This window comes from Alligator mississippiensis, chromosome 15, assembly GCF_030867095.1.
Source record: "Alligator mississippiensis isolate rAllMis1 chromosome 15, rAllMis1, whole genome shotgun sequence".
Taxonomy (NCBI): Eukaryota; Metazoa; Chordata; order Crocodylia; family Alligatoridae; genus Alligator; species Alligator mississippiensis.
Window position 1 is genome coordinate 7,936,592 of NC_081838.1, and position 20,459 is coordinate 7,957,050.

Genomic DNA, 20,459 nt, shown 5'->3' on the forward strand with positions numbered 1-20,459 from the left:
GCTCGCAGCCTGTGGCCTGGCTGGGCCCGGGAAGGGGCCACTGTGCTGGGGGAGGGGTATCCCAGTTCAGACTGGTGCAGACTGGGGGCTACCCATGGTGAGGCCCAGCCCCTTGGTGGGTGCCCCCATGTGGCAATGGGGGTGCACTTGGAGCTGGCACACACCATCACCCCCGCTCAGGCCTGTCCCCAGATACATGCAGGGCTCGCTGCTGCGTGCACACCCGCACCCGCCTGTTCCCATGTGTGCACATGCCTCCTCACACATGCCTGCACACGCTCAAGCAGCAGGAGTTCCCGTGAGCCCTGCAGGCTGGAGCTGCCCCAGGATGCCTGGCGCTGCCCGGGCACACGCTTGCACGTGCACACGTGTGCACACGGCCCCGGCGCGGGGACAGGGTCAGGCTGACCTTGGCGGCGGCTCCTGCTGCAGAGAGATCGATGCAGCCTCCGGTAACCGGAGAGCAGCTCCCACCGCGGCCGTGGGCACCACGCCAGGGCCCAGCCGCCCGGCCACCTTGTGGGCACCGGTGATGGAGGGCCAGTCCGTGGCACAGCCTGGCTGCTATTGCTGTGGGCCCTACCATGACAGGGCCCTTATATACCTGTGAAGGGGCAGGGCTTCACACGGGCCCCGCCCACTGGGGGGCAATGGGGGATTTAAAGGGGCCACGCTGCTTTTCCACCTGCTTAGTTAACCCCTTCCTGGCCCCCACGCGACGGGGATCCGGGGAGGCCTCCAGCCTTCCCATCACTGGGGCAGGGCACTCGTGACATCACTCCCCAGTGCTGCCTGTGATGTCACTGCTGGGCTGATGACCTCATTCGGCCCGCCGCGAGTGGGGATGCAGCGCGGAGCCCGCAGGCCCGGCTCCCACCCGCCCCGGCCCGGGGTGTCGCGAGGCCGAGGCAGCGCGCGGGGCAGGAGCCGGGCCGGGCTGCGGGCGCGCGCGGGCCCGGGGCTGGCGCCCGGCGCGGAGCTGGCGCGGGGGAGCCGCGGGCGCTCGGGTTTCCGCGACATCCATTAAAGCCCTGTCCGAGCAAGGCAACAAAGACCCAGGACAGCAAATTAGCAGGAGGCCGCGGAGCGCGACCGAGCCCCGCTGCATTATTGATGGCCCCGAAACCCGAGCCCCCCCGCCCCCCCGCCCGCCTCTGGGCGGCTCTGCCCGCCGGGGGGTGGACCCTGGCCGTGCCCCGCAGCCCCCTGTGCCTCCAGCCCGCTGAGGACCCCCCCCCCCCCACCGTGGCTGGGGACGGGCCCCTGCGGGGAAACTGAGGCACCGGCGGGGGGGGGGTGACCCCGCCCCCCGGGGCGGTGCGAGCCACGGGGGCGTGTCCTGGCGCGGGGCCCGGGGCCCCCCCCCAGCGGGGCCGCGCTCGCCCGGAGACCGTGGCGGGGCCGCGCGGGGCGCGCGCCCGGCGCACGCGGCGCTCACCTGGAGCCGCAGCCGCGGCCGAGACCGACAGCGCGGGAGCGCGCCCGGTGAGTGCGGGACCGGTGCCCCCCACTCCCGACCCGCACCCCCCGGACCCGCACCCCCCCCGGTGCCCCTCGCTCCTGACCCGCACCCCCCGGACCCGCACCCCCCCCGGTGCCCCTCGCTCCCGACCCGCACGCCCTCCCCCCGTGCCCCGCACTCCCGACCCGCACCCCCCCCGGACCCAACCCCCTCCCCGGTTCCTTTCACTGCCGACCCGCACCCCTCCCCGCCGGACCCAAAGCCCTTCCCCCGGTTCCCTTCATTCCCGACCCGCACCCCCCCCGTGCCCCGCACCCCCAGGCGGGCCGTCCGCCCGCCCGCACTCACCTGCCCCCTCCCCCCGCAGGGCTCGGACCCCCCCGCGGCCCGACATGGAGCCCGGCGCCGGCGCCCGATACCTGGCGGGTAGGTGGCACGGGCGGGGGGCCCGGGACTCCTGGGCTCTGCGCCGGGCGGGCCCCGCGGTGCCCCTCGCTCCCCAGCCCTGCGCAGGGGCAGCGCCGTGCTCCCCCAGGGCTCCAGTTGGGGCAGGAGGGAGCGTGGGGCCGGAGCTGAGACCCAGCAGACTCGTGGTGTGGGGGGCAGGCAGGGCTGGCACCAGGCAGAGGCATCTCCAGGCCCTGGTGGAGCTGCCCCCTGCCCAAGCGGCCCTGGGGGGCAGCAAGCACTGGCACGGGGTGGGGGCGGTCTGGTCAGGGCCCAGGTGTGAGGGCAGCCAGGGCATCCTTCCAGCCTCTGCCAGCCGCAGCCAGCATTCGAGTTGGGGAGACGTGGGCACAGGCACGAGGGCTGCAGGTCGGGAGTGAGGGGCATTGGCGGGGCTGGGGGCGCAAGGGGTTGCGGGTCAGAAGTGAGGGGCACGGGTGGGGATGGGGGCACAAGGGAGGATGTGGGTTGGGAGTGAGGGGCATTGATAGGGCTGGAGGCACAGGGAGCTGCAGGTCAGGAGTGAGGGGCACTGATAGGGCTGGGGGGGCAGGGGGCTGTGGGTCAGGAGTGAGGGGTACCGCAGGGCTGGTGGGGGCAGGGGAGAGGCTGCAGATTGGGAGTGAGGGGCATCAGCAGGGCTGGGGGGGGGTAACTGCAGTGGTTCCCCCCCAGCGCCTGCCCGCAGCCCCCGCATGCTTCCTCCGCCCCAGGCCGGCCTGTCAGGGCCCATCCGTCTCTTCCACCCGGCTGCTCCCGGCTGCTGCAGGGACTTGGCTGGGGGGCCGAGGGGGATCGAGGGGGTCTCTGTGGGGGCTGGGTGGACATCTGTGCCCCTCCAGTCAGGAAGGGCTGGGGGGGGGGGGGCATGGAGCTGTCCAGGCGCTGACACGCAGTAGGGGCCATGGCAGGGGCAAGGGGGTGGAGGTCATGCCTGTGCGGTGCTGTGCTATGGATGGCGCCAGCGCCCTGGCAGAGGGTCCCAGCCAGCCTGAGCTGAGCCCCACCAGCTTCCCTGGGCTGAGGCAGGGGAGCGCAGCCATCGCGGGAGCCGCATACCCTGGCACAGGCCGTGATGTCAGGTCGGGGGTCAGACTCCTGGGGCCCTTCGGGGTTCTGCCCTGGTTCCTGCCTGTGCCTCAGTTTCCCCATCTACCCCAGGCAGCTAGGAGGTGGAGGGGACAGATGCCCTCCCACCAAGTCCCTTATGCAGGCCCTCAAGCTCCCCCCAAGCACAGGCCACGACCCCTGTGACCTGTGGGGGTGAGGCCTGACTGGCTCCGCCCATGCACCTGTCCCCGAACAAAAGGCTTTTGTCTCACCTGGGTCTAGTCCCCTTCAGTCCCCCACCCTCCCCCTGCCCAGCCTGGCACATCCCCTGGCCCAGACTGGAGCAGGCTTTGGACCAGGGCATTGGGCCTGGTGCGGAGCAAAGAGATGTAGGTTGGGAGTGAGGGGCACGGGCAGGGCTGGGGGTGCAGGGGCTGCAGGTTGGGAGTGCGGGGCACAGACCGGGCTGGGGGTGCTGGGGCTGCAGGTTGGGAGTGAGGGGCATGGGCAGGGCTGGGAAGCTAGGGGCTGCAGGTCAAGCATGAGGGGCACCACAGGGCTGCCAACCCCCTCCCCGGCCCTGCGCCAGCGTCCCCTGGCCCCACCCGGCCGCACCCTGGGTTCGGGGCCTGTCTGGGCTGGGGGTGGGTTTCCGTGGCAACGCCACCGGGGCTGGGCCCATGCTGACGCGGGGGCGGGCACACGCCTGGACACGTATGGCAGCACATGTGGGAGCCGCCCTGCCCCCTGCTGCCTGGCTTGGGGGCTGCAGGGCCTGTACAGGCCTTGGGGGGGAGGGTGGGTCTGGCTGCATCCCCTCACTGGGGGTTGGGGGGTCAGAGGGTCCCCAGACCCCTCCGGAGATGCAGACGCTGTGGCCCGGATCGGGCCCATCCCGCCCTGTCTCCTGCCTGGCGCCAGCCGCAGCCCGGCAGGCCCAGACCTGTGTGGGGCGGAGGCCAGATCCAGTGCCGGGAGCTGGGGGCAGGGGATGGCGGGGGTCTGGCATACACCTCCCTGAGAGCCTGGGAATCACGCCCCCACCCCAAGCCAGGAGGGGACCCAGGCACCCGGGCTCTACCCTGCTGCCCCCCATAAGCCAGGACGGGGGAGAGGGAACCCAGGCATCTGGGCCCCCGGGTGCAGGGCGGTGCCGGCTGCGTCCCGCCCCCTAATCCTCACCCCCCTACCCCCCCGCTGCGCGCCTGCCCCACTTTTGCTGCCCGGTAATTGGCTGCTGACGTGGGCGCGGGGCCGGGGGGGCCAGGGGCGGCGCGGAGCCCTTTACATAACGGGCTGCTTGGCGCCGCGGCCCGGGCACGCGACCCCCACCCCCCCCCGACCGGCACGGTCCGATCCCCTGGACAATGGGCGCCCGCCGTGGCCTGCACGCCTGTCAGGTTGGCTTAGCTCGGCCGGGCCGGACGGGGGCGGGGGTCACGCCAAGGGGAGGCCGGGGCTGGGGTCGGCGGTCGGCCCCCGCCGTCATGCCTGCCGCACTGGGGAGGGGACCCAGCCGTCCGGCACCTGATCCCCTCCATCCTCATGGCAGAGGGGGGCAAGGCTTCTATGGAGACCCCCAGTGTGGGAGGGCCTTGGCTGGTGTGAAGGGCTGGGGGGCAGTCTAGTGCTTGTCTAATGGGGAAACTGAGGCACAAGGCAGGGGAGGGAACCCAGGTGTCCAGGGGCCCCATCTCCTACAGCTGATGTTGAGCCCAGCCCCCCACCCCCTTCTTGAGGCCTGTCCTGGCCTGCCCCCGCTTGGCCGCCAGGCTCATTAGGCCGAAGTTCTCGTTAGTGCAGCAGAGGCCTGGGGGTGGGTGGTCCGGGTTTCATGTGGGGGGAGCGTCTGGGCTGCTCCGTGCCAGCCCCCCACCCCCGCGCCCCTGCCCGTCACCCTTCGCCAGGTTCGGCAGGCCCTAAAGCCGCTCTAATCCCTGGCTGCTCGGCCGGCATGGAGGGGGGCCAGGGCTGTGCGGCCCCAGGCCCAGCCTCATGTGGGGCAGGGGCTGTAGGTTTGGAGTGAGGGCAGGGCTGGGGACAGGGGCTGCGGGTCGGGACTGAGGGGCACCGGTAGGGCTGAGGGGGCCAGAGGCTGTGGATCAGGAGTGAGGGGCACCGGCAGGGCTGGGGGGCAGGGACTGCAGGTCAGGAGTGAGGGGCACCAGCAGGGCTGGGGCAGCAGGGGTGATGGGGTGCAGACTGTGTGTGTGGGGGGGAGGGGCGGTTTCAGTTCCCCCCCCCCGCCCCCAGGCTGGAGCAGGAGGAAGCGGGACCTGAAAGCGGATCTGGCCCCGGAGGGGGGCTTGCGGGGGAACGTGTCCAGGGCTTGGGAGCTGAGTGCCAGGGGCTCGGGGTCCTGGCAGCAGAAGAAGGTTGTTACTTGTGGGCTTCCAGGGGTGGGCACCCTGACACCTGCCGGCCGGGGGGGGCGGGGGGAGGGGAGCAAGTACTGGTGGCCACGGCACATACCTGCGTGTGGGTTGGCACATGTGTGTGCAGGGCCGGGGTGGCACCGTGCCAGGCAGGGCTGGGGACAGCCCCCCCCTTGCTGACCCCCCCCATCTCCTAGGGACCCTGAGCCGCGTACCCCCCATGCCCGCCATGCTGCGGGCGCCGCCGGCCATGATCCAGCCACACCTGGACCTCAAGCACTTCCTGTCCTTCCCCGTGGAGGCCCCTGCGCCCGCCGGCGTCTTCCCCGCCTTTGGCACGGTAAGGCCCCGCCAGGCACTGGGGGGGCGGCTCAGAGTCACAGGCATCCTGCGTGGGGCAGGACCCTGCCCTTGGGGGTCACGTGCTAGGGGCTTCAGGGGGGTGTTCGTGCTGGTCTCCAGGTGCCCACCTCCCCTGGGCCCCCCACCCCATGCCCTGCCCTAGGGCATGGCCCTGATGCCACCCATGACCCCGAGTGTGATCTTTGATCCCAGCCATGCTCTGAAAGCGCAACCTCCGGCCTGCTCCCAGAACAGGAATCCTGACACCGCCAAGCTGAGCATGTGACCCCTGGCCCCAAACAGGAGCTCAGAGCGTGACCTGTGATCTCAGGCCCCAGCCCCAGGGTGGGCATGACCCTGCTCCGTGCCCCATCCAAGCCAGTGCCCCCCACCTCTCCCCCCCTCCCGAGCTGGGCACAATGCCTCCGCGCTGCAGGGAGCAACCTGGGGGTGCCCATGCCCTCCAACCCATGTCCAGCTCTGGCATCAGCTCTGGCATCTCCGTGGCAGCTGGCAGGTGACAGGGGGGCCATGATTTTAGTGCAGGACCCAACCCGGGGCTCAGGGGTGCCCAGGCCCCTTGGCCACGGTCTCCCTGTGACCCACTGTGCCTCAGTTTCCTCAGAGTGCCATGGGCTACACCCCTGCACCCTGCTTCAGCTGCCCCTGGTGTCAGTGTGGCCTTGTCTGGCTTGGTCCTGGGGCCACGTCTCCAAGCCGTGATGGGGCCAGGGATGGGGGATCCCAGGATGCCTCCGATTTTGGCGGGGGAGTGAGGTCCATGGTCTGACGCTTGGCGCAAATTATTCAGGGGGGGCGGTTAGCATGTTCAATGCTGCTTTGCATAGACATGGCCCGTGGCCCCCGTGGCATTTGGCTCTGCTGGGCTCCCTGGCACTGGGTGCTGGGCTGCAGGCCCTAGCAAGGGGAAGGAGGGCGAGGCCAGGTCTGGGGGGACCCGAGGGCTCGGTGCCGTGGCACAGACCCCACTGCCACGGCCACGGGAGTCACGACCCCGCCTGCCGCTGGCAGGACGGGCAACGTGGACCCAATCCTGGGGCCGTGGGCACCAGTCGGGCTGCCCACCAGGCCCCATGGGGCACAGACGCCCTGGGGGCCCAAGCCGTGGCCGGGTGCCGTGGGCATCTCCAATGCCAGCACGGCCACGAGCGCAGGGCACGGAGGTGCGAGACTCGGCGCCGGCTGTAATGGATCCGGGCCGGATCGTGTGTCGCCGTGGCCCTGCCCGTGGCCGCCGTGCCCAGCCTGGCATTGGGTGGGGGGGGTCCGGGCGTCCCGGGGGGGGCCACGTCCCGGGGGCCACGGAGCCGGTGCCCACGCGGTGCCTCCCCGGGGGGCCGGGCCGGGCCGAGCTGCAGCCGGGGGCGGCGGGGGGGCGGGAGGCGGCGCCGCTGCTCCGCTCCGCCCCGGGGCCGGGACCGGGATGCGGGACGCGGCGGGGCCGGAGCGGAGCGGCGCGGAGCGGGGTGAGCGCGGAGCGGGGCCCGGGGGGCGCGGGGACGGGGCAGCGCATCCCCCGGCCCCGATCCCAGCCCGATCCGGGGGGGGCGGGGGGCGCGGGCCCCTGCCGGCTCCGGGGGGTGGGGGGGCAAGGGCAGCGGCCCCCTTCCCCGGCCCGAGGGGAACCTGGGGAAACTGAGGCACGGGGCTGGAGCTGGGGCTAGGCAAGGTCATGGCACTGGCAAGGATTTCCGCCCCCCCCAGACTGGCAGGGAACCCGCTGGCATCCGGGCTGCCAACCCCCCCCCCATTCCCTTACTAGCACCAGGCCGAGAACCCAGGAGTCGCCCCCCACCCCCCACACGCTGCCCCAGCGCACCCCCCACCCGTGTCCTTGTGCTGGCAGGCAGGGGCCCCGGGAGGCCTGGCGCTCCCTCCCCACCCCAAGGTGACAGGTGGCCTCCGGCAGGTGGCGGGGGGAGTCTGCCCCCTCCCCAGCTCTGAGCCCGGCCCAGCAGCCCCGGTCCCCGCAGCGATGGCCCGGCCTGGCCCATCTGCTGCGCTGCCCCGCACCCCTCCATCCCCGGCGCGGGCACCTGCGGGGAATGAAACCCAGGCATCTGGGCCCCTCCCCCCAGGTCCCAAAGTCCTGTGGGGTGCCCGAGGCAGCGGTGGGGGAGGTCCAGGGCCTGTCCTGGGGGCAGCTCTGGGCTGGAGGGGTTACATAGACCCGAAGGTCAAAGGGATCCTGACAGTGCTGATATGCAGCTGCCTCTGGGGAGAAGCATGCGGCCAAAGGGAACGGCGGCTGCCCCCCGTCTTCCCCCCCACAGCCCAGGGACCCCTGGGTGCTGCTCAGGGGCCGCTGTCACAGCAGCCAGGGCTTGAACTCCCAGCCCTCAGCCCCGTGTCAGGCCCCCAGCCAGCCCCAGCCCCCTCCCCAGCTCTGACTGCCGCCACTCTGACCTCCCACCCAGACAGCCCAGTTGCAAGGGGGGGGGCGGGCACGACCCACGGGAGGCGCTGGGACTGAGTGCTGCGCAGGGGGCTGGGGTGGGTGAGGCCAGCGGGAGAGGACTGGGGGCGCCTGGGGGCGCTGTGATTGGCCCCCAAGTTGGGAGGGGGTCCCAGAGCCGTCGCAGTGCCGGCATCCCCTCGGCTCTGCCCAGGACCAAGCCACAGGGGGAGGGGGCAGCCCGGTGCCCACCAGGGGCTACAGCAGCAGGGTCCCCCCAGGCAGTCAGGGCAAGGGCCCCGGCAGGGGGGTGTGTTCAGATATTGGGGTGGGGGCGCGGCAGAACCGGCTGCGTCAGAGCAGCTGGGGGGACGCCTGACCCCACCCGGATGTCTGGGTTCTGCTCCGGGGCCTGGGAAAGGAGCAGGATGCAGGCAAGGGCTGGGAGCCAGGACTCCTGGGTTCCCCGCCCGGGTGCCTCAGTTTCCCCATTCCTGCGCGGGGTGGGGGTGGGCAGTACCAGCTTCCCCATCAGCCTGCCCCATGCCCCAGCCAGGTGGAGGGGATGGGGGCTTGGCTGGTGGGGGCCGGATGCCTGGATTCCCTGTCTGCCCCCCCAGTCGATGACCTGGCCTAATCCCCCAGTTTGAGACAGCCCAGCTGTTCCTGCCCCCCCTCCACCCCTCCGCCTGACACACACCCTGGGCTGGGGATGGAGGGGGGGGACCCGGGTGTCTGCGCCCCCTCGCCAGGCAGTGTCTGGGGCAGAGGTTAGTGGGGGAGGGGGCTAGTCCTGGGGGGCACTAGCTGGGGTCTGGGTCTTGTGGGGGCACGGGGGGAGGGGGAGGGGCAGGGGCAGGGATAGGCCCCCTCCCCCCCAGCCCCATCACGTGGCGCCGGGGCCGGGCGTGAACCCCGGCATCCTGGCCGCCTGCCCACCCGTGGCCTGGGCCAGCTGGCGCCCGCCGCACTGCACTTCCTGTCCCAAACAGCTGCTTCTCGCACCCCGGGCTGGGGGGGGCTGCGACCCTGGGGCTGGGGGAGGCCTGGGCTGGGAGGCTCTGGCGCACGAGCCACGGGCGGCTCCGGGTCCCACAGGGCTGAGAGGAAAATTCCTCTCCCGCTACGCAGGCCTGGCTGGGCGCCGGGGCCTAGCACCGCTTCATGGGCTCCCGGACCCCCTCCCCCCAGGCTGTGGGGTGGGCACATCTGGGGGGGCCCGAATGAGGCTGCGAAGAAGGCAACAGGCTCCTCTGCCCCAAACCACCCTGGGACCCTCCGACATCCGGGGGAACCCTGACCCAGGGGCTCTGCTGCCCCCCAGCCATGGCTGAGCTGGATGCGGGGGGGGCCTGGGCACCTGGACTCCTGGGTTTTCCATGCCAGGGGGTCCCAGCGGGAGGCCTGGAGGGGTGTCTGGCACTGCCCCACCACCCCATTCAGGCGCCTGCAGCTGAACCCCTGGACTCCTGGGTCCCAGCCCTGGTTCTGGGACAACAGTGCAGCTCAGTGGTTAGAGCTGGGTGTCAGGGCACCTGCTGGGCCCACTCCCCAAGCTAGCAGGGGGAGGTGCAGCTCAGACCCCCCCCGGACTGGGGGGCACTTACCTCTGCCCCCAGTGCCGGGGGCTCCAGGGTGCAGGGGTGGCAGACCACATCCACGCCCATCTGGGCGGGGGCAGGCTTGCCTGGGGTCCCTGGTCTCCGTGGTAACAGGACCCCCGGGCTGGCGGGGGAGGATGGGGGTGCCTGCCGAGTGCTGACACCTGCCCCCCCCACAGATGGACCCGGTGCAGAAGGCCGTGCTGAGCCACACATTCGGGACCCCCCTGCTCAAGGCCAAGCGCCCCGTCATCTCCTGCAACGTCTGCCAGATCCGCTTCAACTCTGAGGTGAGACACCCCGCCACCACCCCGGACACCTGCGTCCCCTCGTGCCACTACCGGTGGGCCTCAGTTTCTCCCACTAAGGCTCTGAGAAGGCTGAGGGGGGCAGGGGCTGCGGGTCGCGGGCAGGGGCTGCGGGTCGCGGGCAGAGGCACCAGCAAAGCTGGAGGGGCAAGGGGCCGCGGGTTGGGAGCGAGGGGCACCAGCAGACTGGGGCGGGGTACGTCTGGCCAGGCTTCAAGGGCAGGGGTCCCTGAGCCAGGTGCCCCCCCAGAGCCAGGCGGAGGCACACTACAAGGGGAACCGTCACGCCCGGCGCGTGAAGGGCATCGAGGCAGCCAAGACGCGGCAGAAGGAGGCGGTCGAGAAGCCGGCGCCCGTGGGCAGCCCCTCGCCTGGCCTGGCCGAGCCCGACGTCCCGGACAAGACAGGTACAGACCCCCGGCCCCCTACTCCTCTCCCCCTCGGCCTGGCCCCCACGGGGTTAATGCCCGTGGGACCCCCATTCCTGCTGGGAACCCGAGCCACTGCTAATGAAACGGCATCTCATTAAACATTGATGAGGGCGCCGTGCCCGCCCCCACCCCCCTGCTCCCCCCGCTGCGCCAGGCTGGCACCAGGCACCGTGTCGCAGGGCTGCAGGTCGGGAGTGAGGGGCACCGGCCTGCCATGTCACAGGGTGGGTGCTGGGGAGGGCATGGATCTCCCCCCCCTACCCCGCCCCACATACCCTGCCCCTTGCCCCCCTGGCCCAGCAGCCAGAGCCGGACCCCTGGGTTCCTTCCTCAGCTCTGGGGGGGGGGCAGAGTGGGGCCTAGTGGTTAGAGCAGGGGAGCGGGGCTTTGTGGCTCTTGGCCAGTGCAGCCTGGCCTGGGCTGGGTCTTGTGACTCAGTTTCCCCACACCCGGGTGGACCCCCCCCACCCCAGCTTGCAAAAGCGCTGCGGGATGAGCTCACGCGGGCGTTGGCGCCTGGCAGCCGTGGCAAGGGGTACAGTCAGGACAGGGCCCCTCCTGGGCGCTCGGCCCAGGCACCTTGGTCCACACCCAGCCTAGAGGGTGGGGGGGCCGCCAGGTGCCCCTTCCTGGTGCCGGAGGGACACCCCCCCGCTGCCCTGGTGCACGTGAGCTGGAACCCGATCGCGCCGGGGCCTGAAACCCGAGCAGCCGGGGGGGGGGGCAGGGGGGATCATAGAGAAGCTGGGGGGGGGGGCTGATGCTGCTTCCCAGAATCCTTTGCAGCATTGGCTCCCCAGAGGTCATGGGGAGGGGGGCTGCTATGGGAACCTGGGGGGGTACCTGGGAATCAGGACACCTGGGTCCTGCCCCCCCCTCGCGGCTCTGACCTGTCTCTTCTCTTGCAGCTGAGCTGCCCAACGGGCCAGGGGCGCCGGCGCCTGCCCCCCCCTCGCCCGCCAAGGCGCCAGGCCCGACTGAGCCCCCACAGGGCCCCCGGGGGGCGCTGGCCAGGGCCCGGGTAGAGCCGGGGCAAGGGCTGGGGGCCGGGGCGGGGGGGGCCGGGGCAGAGGAGGAGAAGGCCAAGAAGCTGCTGTACTGCGCCCTGTGCAAGGTGGCCGTCAACTCCCTGTCCCAGCTCGAGGCTCACAACAAAGGTGAGGGGGGGGGGCACGCCTGGAGGTGCCCCTCGGTGCCACTCACTCCCAACCCGCAGCCCCCTGCCCCCCAGCCCTGCCGGTGCCGCTCACTCCCGACCCGCCGCCCCGGCTCCGTCAGTCCCTGTCGGTTTTTCCAGGGCCGGGACGCTGGTGGGGCCCCCAGGGAGGCCGAGCCCTGGGCTGGCGTGGCTGGGCCGAGCTGACGCTGGACCTGGCCGGGGCTCTGGAGTCGCAGCCGCCCCCGCTCCACCCAGCGCTCCTGGAAACTGAGGCCCTGAGCCACGGGAGCGTAGCATGCTGGGAACTCCTGAACATGACACCTTAATGGGCTGCGGGTCGGGAGCGGGGGGCACTGGCACAGCTGGGAAGAGGCAGGGAGCTGCGGGTCAGGAGGGAGCGGCACCGGCAGGGCGGGGGGGGGCAGGAGGCTGCAGGTTGAGAGTAGGGAGCAGGGGGCTGTGGGTCAGGAGTGAGGGGCACCAGTGAGGCTGGCGGGGGCTGGGGGGCATCTCCTCCCCTTGTCCTGACCACCCCCCACCCCCTCCCCCGCCAGGTACGAAGCACAAGACAATCCTGGAGGCACGCAGCGGGCTGGGGCCCATCAAGGCGTACCCCCGCCTTGGCCCCCCCGGCCCCGGGACCCCCGGCAGCCCCGAGCCCGGCGCCCCCGAGCGAACCTTTCACTGCGAGATCTGCAACGTCAAGGTCAACTCGGAGGTGCAGCTCAAGCAGGTGGGAGCCCACCCACCCCCCTGGGGACCCCCGTTGCCTCCCCTGGGCTCTGGGTGGGGCTGCGTCCCGGGGCTCCAGCCCGCATCCTGCCCTGCAGCCATGTACACAGGCAAGTTTGCACACGCGTGGCCCTGTACACACACACGGCATGTACACACACGGCTTTGCACACCCGCACCGCTTTGTGTACGTGATCTTACACACGTGCGTGGCTTTGTGGACACGCATAGGCTTGCACACATGACCCTGCATGCATCCACTGTGCTTATCACATGCACATGGCCTTGCACACACACAGATGGAGCTTTGCACACATGGCTTTGCGCACTTACACTTGCACACCTGGCTTTGTGTACGTACGTCTCATGTGCATATGGCTTTGCATACGCACAAGCCTTTGCACACTCATGGCCCTGCACACATGCACAGTGCCTTTTGCCTGTGTGCAGCCCTGCCAAGACATGCTTCTTTGCATGCATGGCTTTGCACATGTACATGGCCTTGCACACACATTGGATTCACACATGCATGGCCCTACACATATGCACAATGTTGTACACATGCATGCAACCTTGCACACACACACAGCTTTGAGCATGCATCCTGCCTTGTACACACACATGGCCTGATGTGCCAACAGCCTTGCACACACACAGGCTTGCACATACATCCATATGGCCTGGCACATACACATAGCCTTGCATACATGTGGCTTTCCACAGGCATGCTGCCTTTCACACGCACAGGTTTGCACATACACATGACCTGGCACACGCGCAGACTTGCACACAGATGGCTTTGCATACACCTGCTGCCTTGTGCTCACACGCACACAGGCTTGCACATACATGGCCTCACCTATGCACACAACCTTGCATGCTCTCTGTGCACAACTCCTTTTTAACCACTCGCATGCGGTGAACCCCTTTGGGCCCCGTGATGTCAGTGGGACGTGGGGCCGGGAGCCCGGATGCCTGGATTCCAGCCTGACTCTAGACGGGGCTTGGGGGAGAGTCTGGTGATTGGAGCAGGACAGACCAGCCACCCAGACTCCTGGTTTCTATCCCCACCACTTGGAAAGGAGCAGAGTCTAGTGGCTAGAGCAGTGGTGAGGGGACCTGGAGCCCAGACACCTGGGTTCTGTGTCTGCCGGCAGATGCGGAGCAGGGCCGGGACTCCTGGGTCCACACTCCCTGACGCGCCCCTTCCCTGCAGCATATCTCCAGTCGGCGGCACCGGGACGGCGTGGCCGGGAAGCCCAACCCCCTGTTGAGCCGGCACAAGAAGCTGCGTGGCCCCGAGCTGGCGGTGAGCAGGGGTGGGGACAGATGAACATTGCGGGAGGAGGGAGAGAGGGAGGAATGGTTGGGGTGTGGGGTATGTAGATGGATAGATGGATGGCTAGATAGAGCATGGGGTGTATGGATGGATAGCTGGAGTGGGATGGATGGATAGATGGGCCAGTGAGTGGATGGACAAATGGGTGGATGAGTAGATGGATTCGTGGATAGATGGACACAGAGGTGGGTGAATGGATGGGTACACGGATGTAGGCAGAAATGGATGGACGGATGGATGGATGGATGGATGGAGTGGGGTGTGTAGATGGACTAATGGATGGCTAGATAAAGCATGGAGTGTATGGATGGATGGGCAGATGAGCAGATGAGTTAGTGGATGGATGGACACAGGTGGGTGGATGGATGGCTACATGGACAGATGGATGCAGGCAGAAGTGGATGGATGGATGGATGGTTGGATGGATCATAGGGTATGGAGGTAGAGCATGGAGTGGATGGATGGATGGACACGGAGGTGGGTGGATGGATACATGGATGCAGGAAGAAGTGGGGGGATAGATGGGGGGGCCTAGTGGGTGGATGGAAGGGCACAGGCAGGTGGATGGGTGGAGGTACGACTGCCCAGCTAGGCTGGGGGCAGGCAGATAGGCTGATGCCGGGACAGCTGATGGGGCCGTGAGCCGGTTGGCCGGACACTCACAGTGGGCCGGGTCAGTAGGCCGAGGGGGCGGATGGAGAGTGTGGCCGGGGGGCAGAGAGAGGGGTCGTGGGGGCCAGTGTGTGCCCCCACACCCCTGATGGCCTCCTCCCCCTGCAGGCCCCGCTGGCCTTCCCCAAGGAGCTGCCCAAGGCGCTGGCGGCTGGGTTGCTGCCCAATCCGCTGGCGGCTGCCATGGCGATGGCGGCGGCGGCCTCGGCCCCCCTGGCGCTGCGCCCCGCTGCGCCGCTGTTGCAGGGGCCCCCCCTTACGCACCCCCTGCTGCGCCCAGCGCCCGGCCCCATCCGCACGGCTCATGGGCCCATCCTCTTCTCGCCCTACTGATGGGCGCCCCAGCAACCGGCGCCCGGCAACCATGCGGTGACCACCCGGCAACCGGCCCCCAGCAGCTGCCCGGCAACCCACCCCGGCGACCGCCTGGCAACTGGTGCCTGGCAACCAGCCCCAGCAACCACCTAGCAACCAGCCCCCAGCAACTGGTGCTCGGCGACCGGCCCCGGCAACCACCCAGCAACCAGACCCCGGCAACCGGTGCCCGGCAACCCATCCCGGCGACTGCCCAACAACTGGTGCCCGGCGACCAGCACCCGGCAACCACCCAGCACCCGGTCCCCCAGCAGCTGCCCAGCAATCAGTGAGGGTGCCTGGCAACCGGCCCTAGCAACCAGCCCCCAGTGACGGGTGCCCAGCAACCGTGGCGCATGCACACAGGGCCCTCCCCCCGGACTGCGTTTGAAACTGGAAGGGGGCGATTCCTCCAAGCAGCAAAGGGACGAGCTCCCTGGCCCGGCCCAGCCCCCCCCCCCTTGCACAATGGCTGGGCCCCCCCTGCCCCCTCCATCTCCCCATCCCAGGGGCCGGGGGCTCGGCCTGGCCCTGGGGGGGGTCCGGGGTCCCCGCACCTCAGGGAACCGATGAGCAAGCAATCACTTGTGTGTCTCGTGGGGACGCGCCCCCCCCACCTGTCGCAGAGCTAAGGGGCCCCCCCGGGCCCCCCCCCACACAAGCCATGGCCACGTGCACTGAGAGGCCCCGACGTGCCCCTTCCCCCCGCCCCCGGCAGGACGGATCCCACTGCAATAATGCCCGGGCTGGGCTCCTCCATGTACATACCCCCCGGCCCCCGCAGCAGCCTGCAGACCTCACTGTGCCCCCCAGAGAGAGCCTGACCCCCCCGGGCCTGTCCATGCCCCACTAAGCTGGCACCAACCCCCCCAGCTCCTGCCCCCAGTGGGGGGGAGCCCCAGGCCTGTCCCCACCCCTGCCAGCAAAGACGTGGGGAGGGGGGGCAGTTTGGTCTGGCTGGGGTAGCTGGAAAACTCGGCTCAGGCCTGTTGTGTTGCAATCACCATGGCAGCCTGTGCCCCCCCCCCCCCAAAACCACCTGGCCCGGTGCCCCCAAACCCCACCCTGCCCGGCCAGGTCATGTCTGGCACCCCTCCCGCTCGTTAAATCCCAGCTGCTCGTTAATGCCCCAGCCAGAGTTGTGTGTGTGTGGGGGGGGGGGCACATTAGCCCCCCACCCCCTCAGCCTGGCTCCATGCCCACCCCCATCCCCAAATTTGCTGGCGGGGTGCACTGCTGGCCACGGCAGGGGAATCGCTCTTGGCCTGGCAGTGCGGGGTCTATGACACCCACTCGTGGGCAGATGGAAGGGGTGGGCACCCCCAGAGCTCGGGGACCACCCCCATTGCAGGAGGGAGGGGCAGAGGTTTGGGGGGGGTCTCCAGCCAGCTCAGAATCGGGCCCCGTCCATGCCCCCCCCCCCCACCCGCCCCGACCGCCAGCAAAACTGTGACTTCAAGCAAAAGCAATAGCCGGGGGGTCCGGGGGGGCCACGATACCTCAGCCCAGCGCTGCCCCCCCAGCCCCCCCCACATCTGTCCGTCCGTCTGTCGCCGGGCGGGATCCCTGCGTCCCCGCTTGGCTGCCCCCCCACAATAAAGCCCCGGTGTGACCTCCCACATTCCCTGTCTCCACGCGCCTGGGGTGGGGGGGGTTGCCTAGGGTAGATGCTGGGGGGCTGGTTGCCCCGTGGGGGGGGGGGGCTGGGGCTATTGGGGGTTATTGCACCATGCGTGGAGGGAGCAGGGGACCCAGGACTGACTCGACAGGACTGCCCCAAAGTTAGGGGGAGTGCCCCTGCAGCCCCAAGAACATGGGGTGCCCCCCCAGCCTCCATGGGGGAAACTGAGGCCCAGCGAAGGAGCCGGCTGGTGGGGTCGCAGGAGTCCTGGATTCACGCCCAGACCCCCAAACCCCCCCCAAATAAAAAGCCTGAGCTGGGCTGCCCCTGCCCCCTTGTGCCCACTGGACCCGCACGCAGCCCGGGGTGGGGGGCAGCCCTGGAGACCCCCCCCAGCTCAGGGGGTGACCGGCTCAGCAGCCCCCGCCACCCGGCGGGGAAACCGAGGCACGGGGTCGGGCCGGCTCTGCCCCCGCCCGGTGCCCAGTGCCCAGTGCCGGCCTCTCACCCACTGCCCGGCCGGTGCCACCCGGATGTCCCAGGGTTGCGGGGACTTTGCCCGTGGGCGCGGCCGTGGCGGGACCCGCAGGTGAGTGCCCATCCCTGGGGCATCCCGCCCCCCGCCCCCCCCCACCGGGGCTCCTGCGGGTGCCCCAAGCCCCCGGGCCCCGGGCCGGCTGGGTGCGGGGCAGAGCCAGGAGAGACCCCGGGCGTCCCCCGGGGGCAGGGGCCGCTCCGCGGGGCTGGGGGCCCTGGGGCCGGATCCGGGGGGGGGGCTGGTGCCCGCTCAGCGCCCGCCCTCGAGCCGCCCGCAGGGAAGTTGCTCCATCGGGTTTGGCAAGGCGGGGATTTTCCTCTCCGACCCGCGGGGCCATAAAGGGCCAGTCCCCGGAAAGCCCCGCACCTGCACCGGGCAGCAGGCGAGGCACTGCACCGGGCACCGGACTGCCCCGCGACCCCGTAAGTAGCCCCCGGAAGGCCCCGGGCACGGAGTCTGGGGGTCCCTCCTAGGTAGGGGGGCGGGGGGGAATGGGTTCCGCTCCCAGCTCGCGCTGTGCCTCAGTTTCCCTTCTCACTCCAGGCAGAGCAGCGCTGCGGGGAGCTCCGCTGTCCTGACCCCCCTGTAATAGCTGCCCCATGGACAAGGGGGCTCAGATTGCCCCCCCGCCTCCCCAGGGTGCTGGGAAACGATTCCACCCCCACCCTGGTAACACCCCAGTTTGGCCCGCGGAGGTAGGACAAGGGGGTCCCATCCCCACCCCCCGAACCTGACCCTGGCTGGGAGCTGGGACCTGCCCTGCACATGCTAACCTGGCTGCATGGAGGAGAGGGCAGTGCTGGAAACCCTGCCGCACAGCACACAGCTCAGCCCCCAGAGAGGGATGCCACTAGGTGGGGAAACTGAGGCACATCAGCTGGGCCCAGGTCCCCACCACGCACCCCAGCCTGGGTCCAGCCAGCCCCAGCCGCAAGACCCTGGGGCCCGTGGGCACCCCTTGACCCCCTCTCTGTCCCCAGGTCCCTCCACCCTGTCACCAGGCATGGCGAATGTGAGCGTGCCCGACCCCTTCTCCTGCTATGACCCAACCATCGTGGGCTACCGCTACGTGGCCGTGGCCTGGGGCTCAGTGGTGAGCGTGGTGGGCACAGTGGGCAACATCCTGACCCTGCTCGCACTGGTGTCCGAGCCGGGGCTGCGCACGGGGCTCAATGTGCTGGTGGCGAACCTGGCAGTGGCCGACTTACTGTACTGCACTGGGCTGCAGCCCTTCTCTGTGGACTCCTACCTGTGGCTGCACTGGCGGGCAGGTGCCACGGCCTGCCAGGCCTTTGGCCTGCTGCTCTTCGTGGCCAACGCCACCTCTGTGCTCACCTTGTGCCTTGTGGCTATTAGCCGCTACCTGCTCATTGCCGGCTCCCCACGCTCTGCACGACTCTTCGCCCGTCGCCGTGTGGCCCTGGCGGCTGCTGGTGCCACGTGGGCTGTGGCCCTGGTCAGCTTTGCCCCACTGTGGCCCGTCTATGGGTTCGTGCCCAAGGTCTGCACCTGCAGCTTCCACCGGGAGCGGAGCCGGCCCTACAGCACAGTGCTGCTGGGCCTCTACTTCATCGTTGGCTTGGGCTGCGTGGGTGCCTTCTACTTCCTCATCTACCGGCGCGTGCGTGCCACGGCACAGGCCCTGCGGCGCTACCAACGCAGCCTGCGTGGGGGCCAACCCGGCGTGCCGGGGCAGTACCATGAGATGGAAAGCGGCACGGACACGGGCATCACGCAGTCATCCAGCGATGCTGCCACAGGCCACAGCGCCATGCAGCAGTCATGCGCCGTGGCGCCCCCACCACGGCCCCGTGAACCTGGCGCCGGTGGCGGCAAGGAGGCAGCAGGGGTGACGCGCATGTGTTTTGCAGTGTTTGCCGTGTTCGTGCTGAGCTACGCGCCCTTCCTAGCCGTGACGGCAGGCGATGCGCGGGCTGTTGCACCCACTGGCCTGCACATGGCGGCTGCGCAGCTCACGTGGCTCAACAGCTGCATCAATCCCTTGCTCTACGCCGTCATGAACCGGCGTTTCCGCCATGCCTACCGTGCCTTGCTGCAGGCAGGGCCCCGGCGCCTCTGTGGGCTGTGGGGGGCCTGAGACCACAGCTCCTGCCCCCAGAGCTGCCAGCTGGATACGTGGCCGTCAGTTGGGCCCAGGAAGGCCCGTGGGAGCCTCCCTGTGCCCAGCAGGACACCCAGGGCTGCCCCTCCTGCCCCAGCCCGTGGTGGCAGAGCATCAAGGGGTGGCAGAGCGGCAGGGGTTGAGCAGAGCTTGTTTCAATAAAGAGACCCCCCCCCACATTTTGAACTGTGCCTGTGGCTTGTTGCTGAGCACTGCAGCCATACGTGGCCCTGCCTGGGGTCCCTACTCAGCTGGGCTCTGGCAGGAGCAGGGAAAGGGGAAGCCTGGGCCTGGGCTGGACTCAAAGCTGGCAGGGGAGAGCGGGCAGGGAGAGACGTGGCCACAGCCGTGGCAGGTGGGAGGGGCACCGGCAGGGCTGGGGTCAGGGGGCTGCAGTCAAGAGTGAGGGGCACCAGCAGGGCTGTTACCCCTGTGGCAGTGGATACCCAGGGCCACCCTGAGGCCCCACAGCTGAGGCCTGCCTTTGTCCCGGGGCGTCACGGCTTGTTGCATCACTTCCTTCCCTTCCTGGACCTCCACGCTGACTCAGGCGCTGGGACAGCCCCAGCTCCGGCACCCCTTGCCCAGGGCCGTGAGCAGGCGCTGGTGGGTGGAGGTGCCACGTGCCGGGCATCCACGTCCCTGCAGGGCCCAGCCCTGCCCATACCCCCAGAACCTGAGGACATGGCATGGGACAGGCCCTAACATAGGCCTGGCAGGGTTCAGAGGCCCTGCCCCAGCAGGTCACGCATGTGCACATGGTGCTGCTGTTAGGGCTCCGGCCCCTGAAGGGCTGGGGGTGCTGAGGGGCTGTAGCAAGGGCACCAGTGAGCCGGGAGCAAGCCCAATGGCTGCCCCAGCTCCAAGGGGTTACACCCAGGAGTCCAGAGGACTGGCCCCTGGCACCTGCCTCACCAGGGCCCTCTGCCAGTCAGACCAGACAGCGTGGGCACTGACCACCTGGGGTCTCCCCAGCTCTGGGAAGTGGGGTTGGGGGGCCGGATGCCTGGGTTCCCCCAGCTCTAGGGTGCAGGGCCAGAGCCCGGATACCTGGTTTTTCCTGGCCTGGTGCCCATGGCATCCTGGCTCCCTGGACCTCCTGCTGGAGCTGGGGTCTCCATGGAGATGCCCGGGGTGGTGAGGGGGGCACAACCTTGTAAATCTGTCAGATGGGACAGAAAGACATCACTCCCCTCCACACTGATGCCAGCAAGGACACGGGGGGGGGGGGGGGGGGGCACTGGGCAGGCTGCCTTGGCTGGCACTAAGGGGCTGGCATGGCCATCCCAAGCCAAAGCCCCACCCATGCCATAAATCTCCCCCAAGGCAGTTCCTAGGCAGCCCCCACAGGTTTAATTAAGGCTGATTCATGGGGCTGAGACCTTTGCCTGACAGCCCCCCCCGCATCACTGACTCACCCTTTCCCACCCTCCCACTGGGCACCAGCTGGGCTGGGAGGGCAAGGAGGGGCTGAGGGGTGCTCCCCCAGC

General features: G+C 69.8%; 2 protein-coding genes across 4 annotated transcripts; both read left to right on the top strand.

Annotated features, from left to right (window-relative positions):
* The first annotated feature begins 1,358 nt into the window (after positions 1–1,358).
* ZNF385A (zinc finger protein 385A) lies at positions 1,359–16,307 on the top strand. Of its 3 annotated transcripts, XM_059719201.1 has the most exons (9): positions 1,359–1,485; positions 1,830–1,888; positions 5,532–5,674; positions 9,873–9,983; positions 10,252–10,408; positions 11,341–11,589; positions 12,146–12,324; positions 13,540–13,632; positions 14,443–16,307. In XM_059719201.1, the coding sequence occupies exons 2-9, from the start codon at positions 1,855–1,857 to the stop codon at positions 14,665–14,667; spliced, it is 1,191 nt and encodes a 396-aa protein (XP_059575184.1). In that variant the 5' UTR covers positions 1,359–1,485; positions 1,830–1,854; the 3' UTR covers positions 14,668–16,307. The 3 variants fall into 3 exon arrangements, with proteins under 3 accessions (XP_059575184.1, XP_059575185.1, XP_059575186.1); XM_059719202.1 differs by lacking the exons at positions 1,359–1,485; positions 1,830–1,888 and adding an exon at positions 4,012–4,359; XM_059719203.1 differs by lacking the exons at positions 1,359–1,485; positions 1,830–1,888 and adding an exon at positions 5,193–5,334.
* Positions 16,308–17,110: 803 nt separating this feature from the next.
* GPR84 (G protein-coupled receptor 84) lies at positions 17,111–19,136 on the top strand. The gene is made up of 2 exons (XM_006278459.4): positions 17,111–17,269; positions 17,828–19,136. Exon 2 carries the CDS (start codon positions 17,851–17,853, stop codon positions 18,943–18,945), a length of 1,095 nt encoding a protein of 364 aa, XP_006278521.1. The 5' UTR covers positions 17,111–17,269; positions 17,828–17,850; the 3' UTR covers positions 18,946–19,136.
* The last annotated feature ends 1,323 nt before the right edge of the window (positions 19,137–20,459 follow it).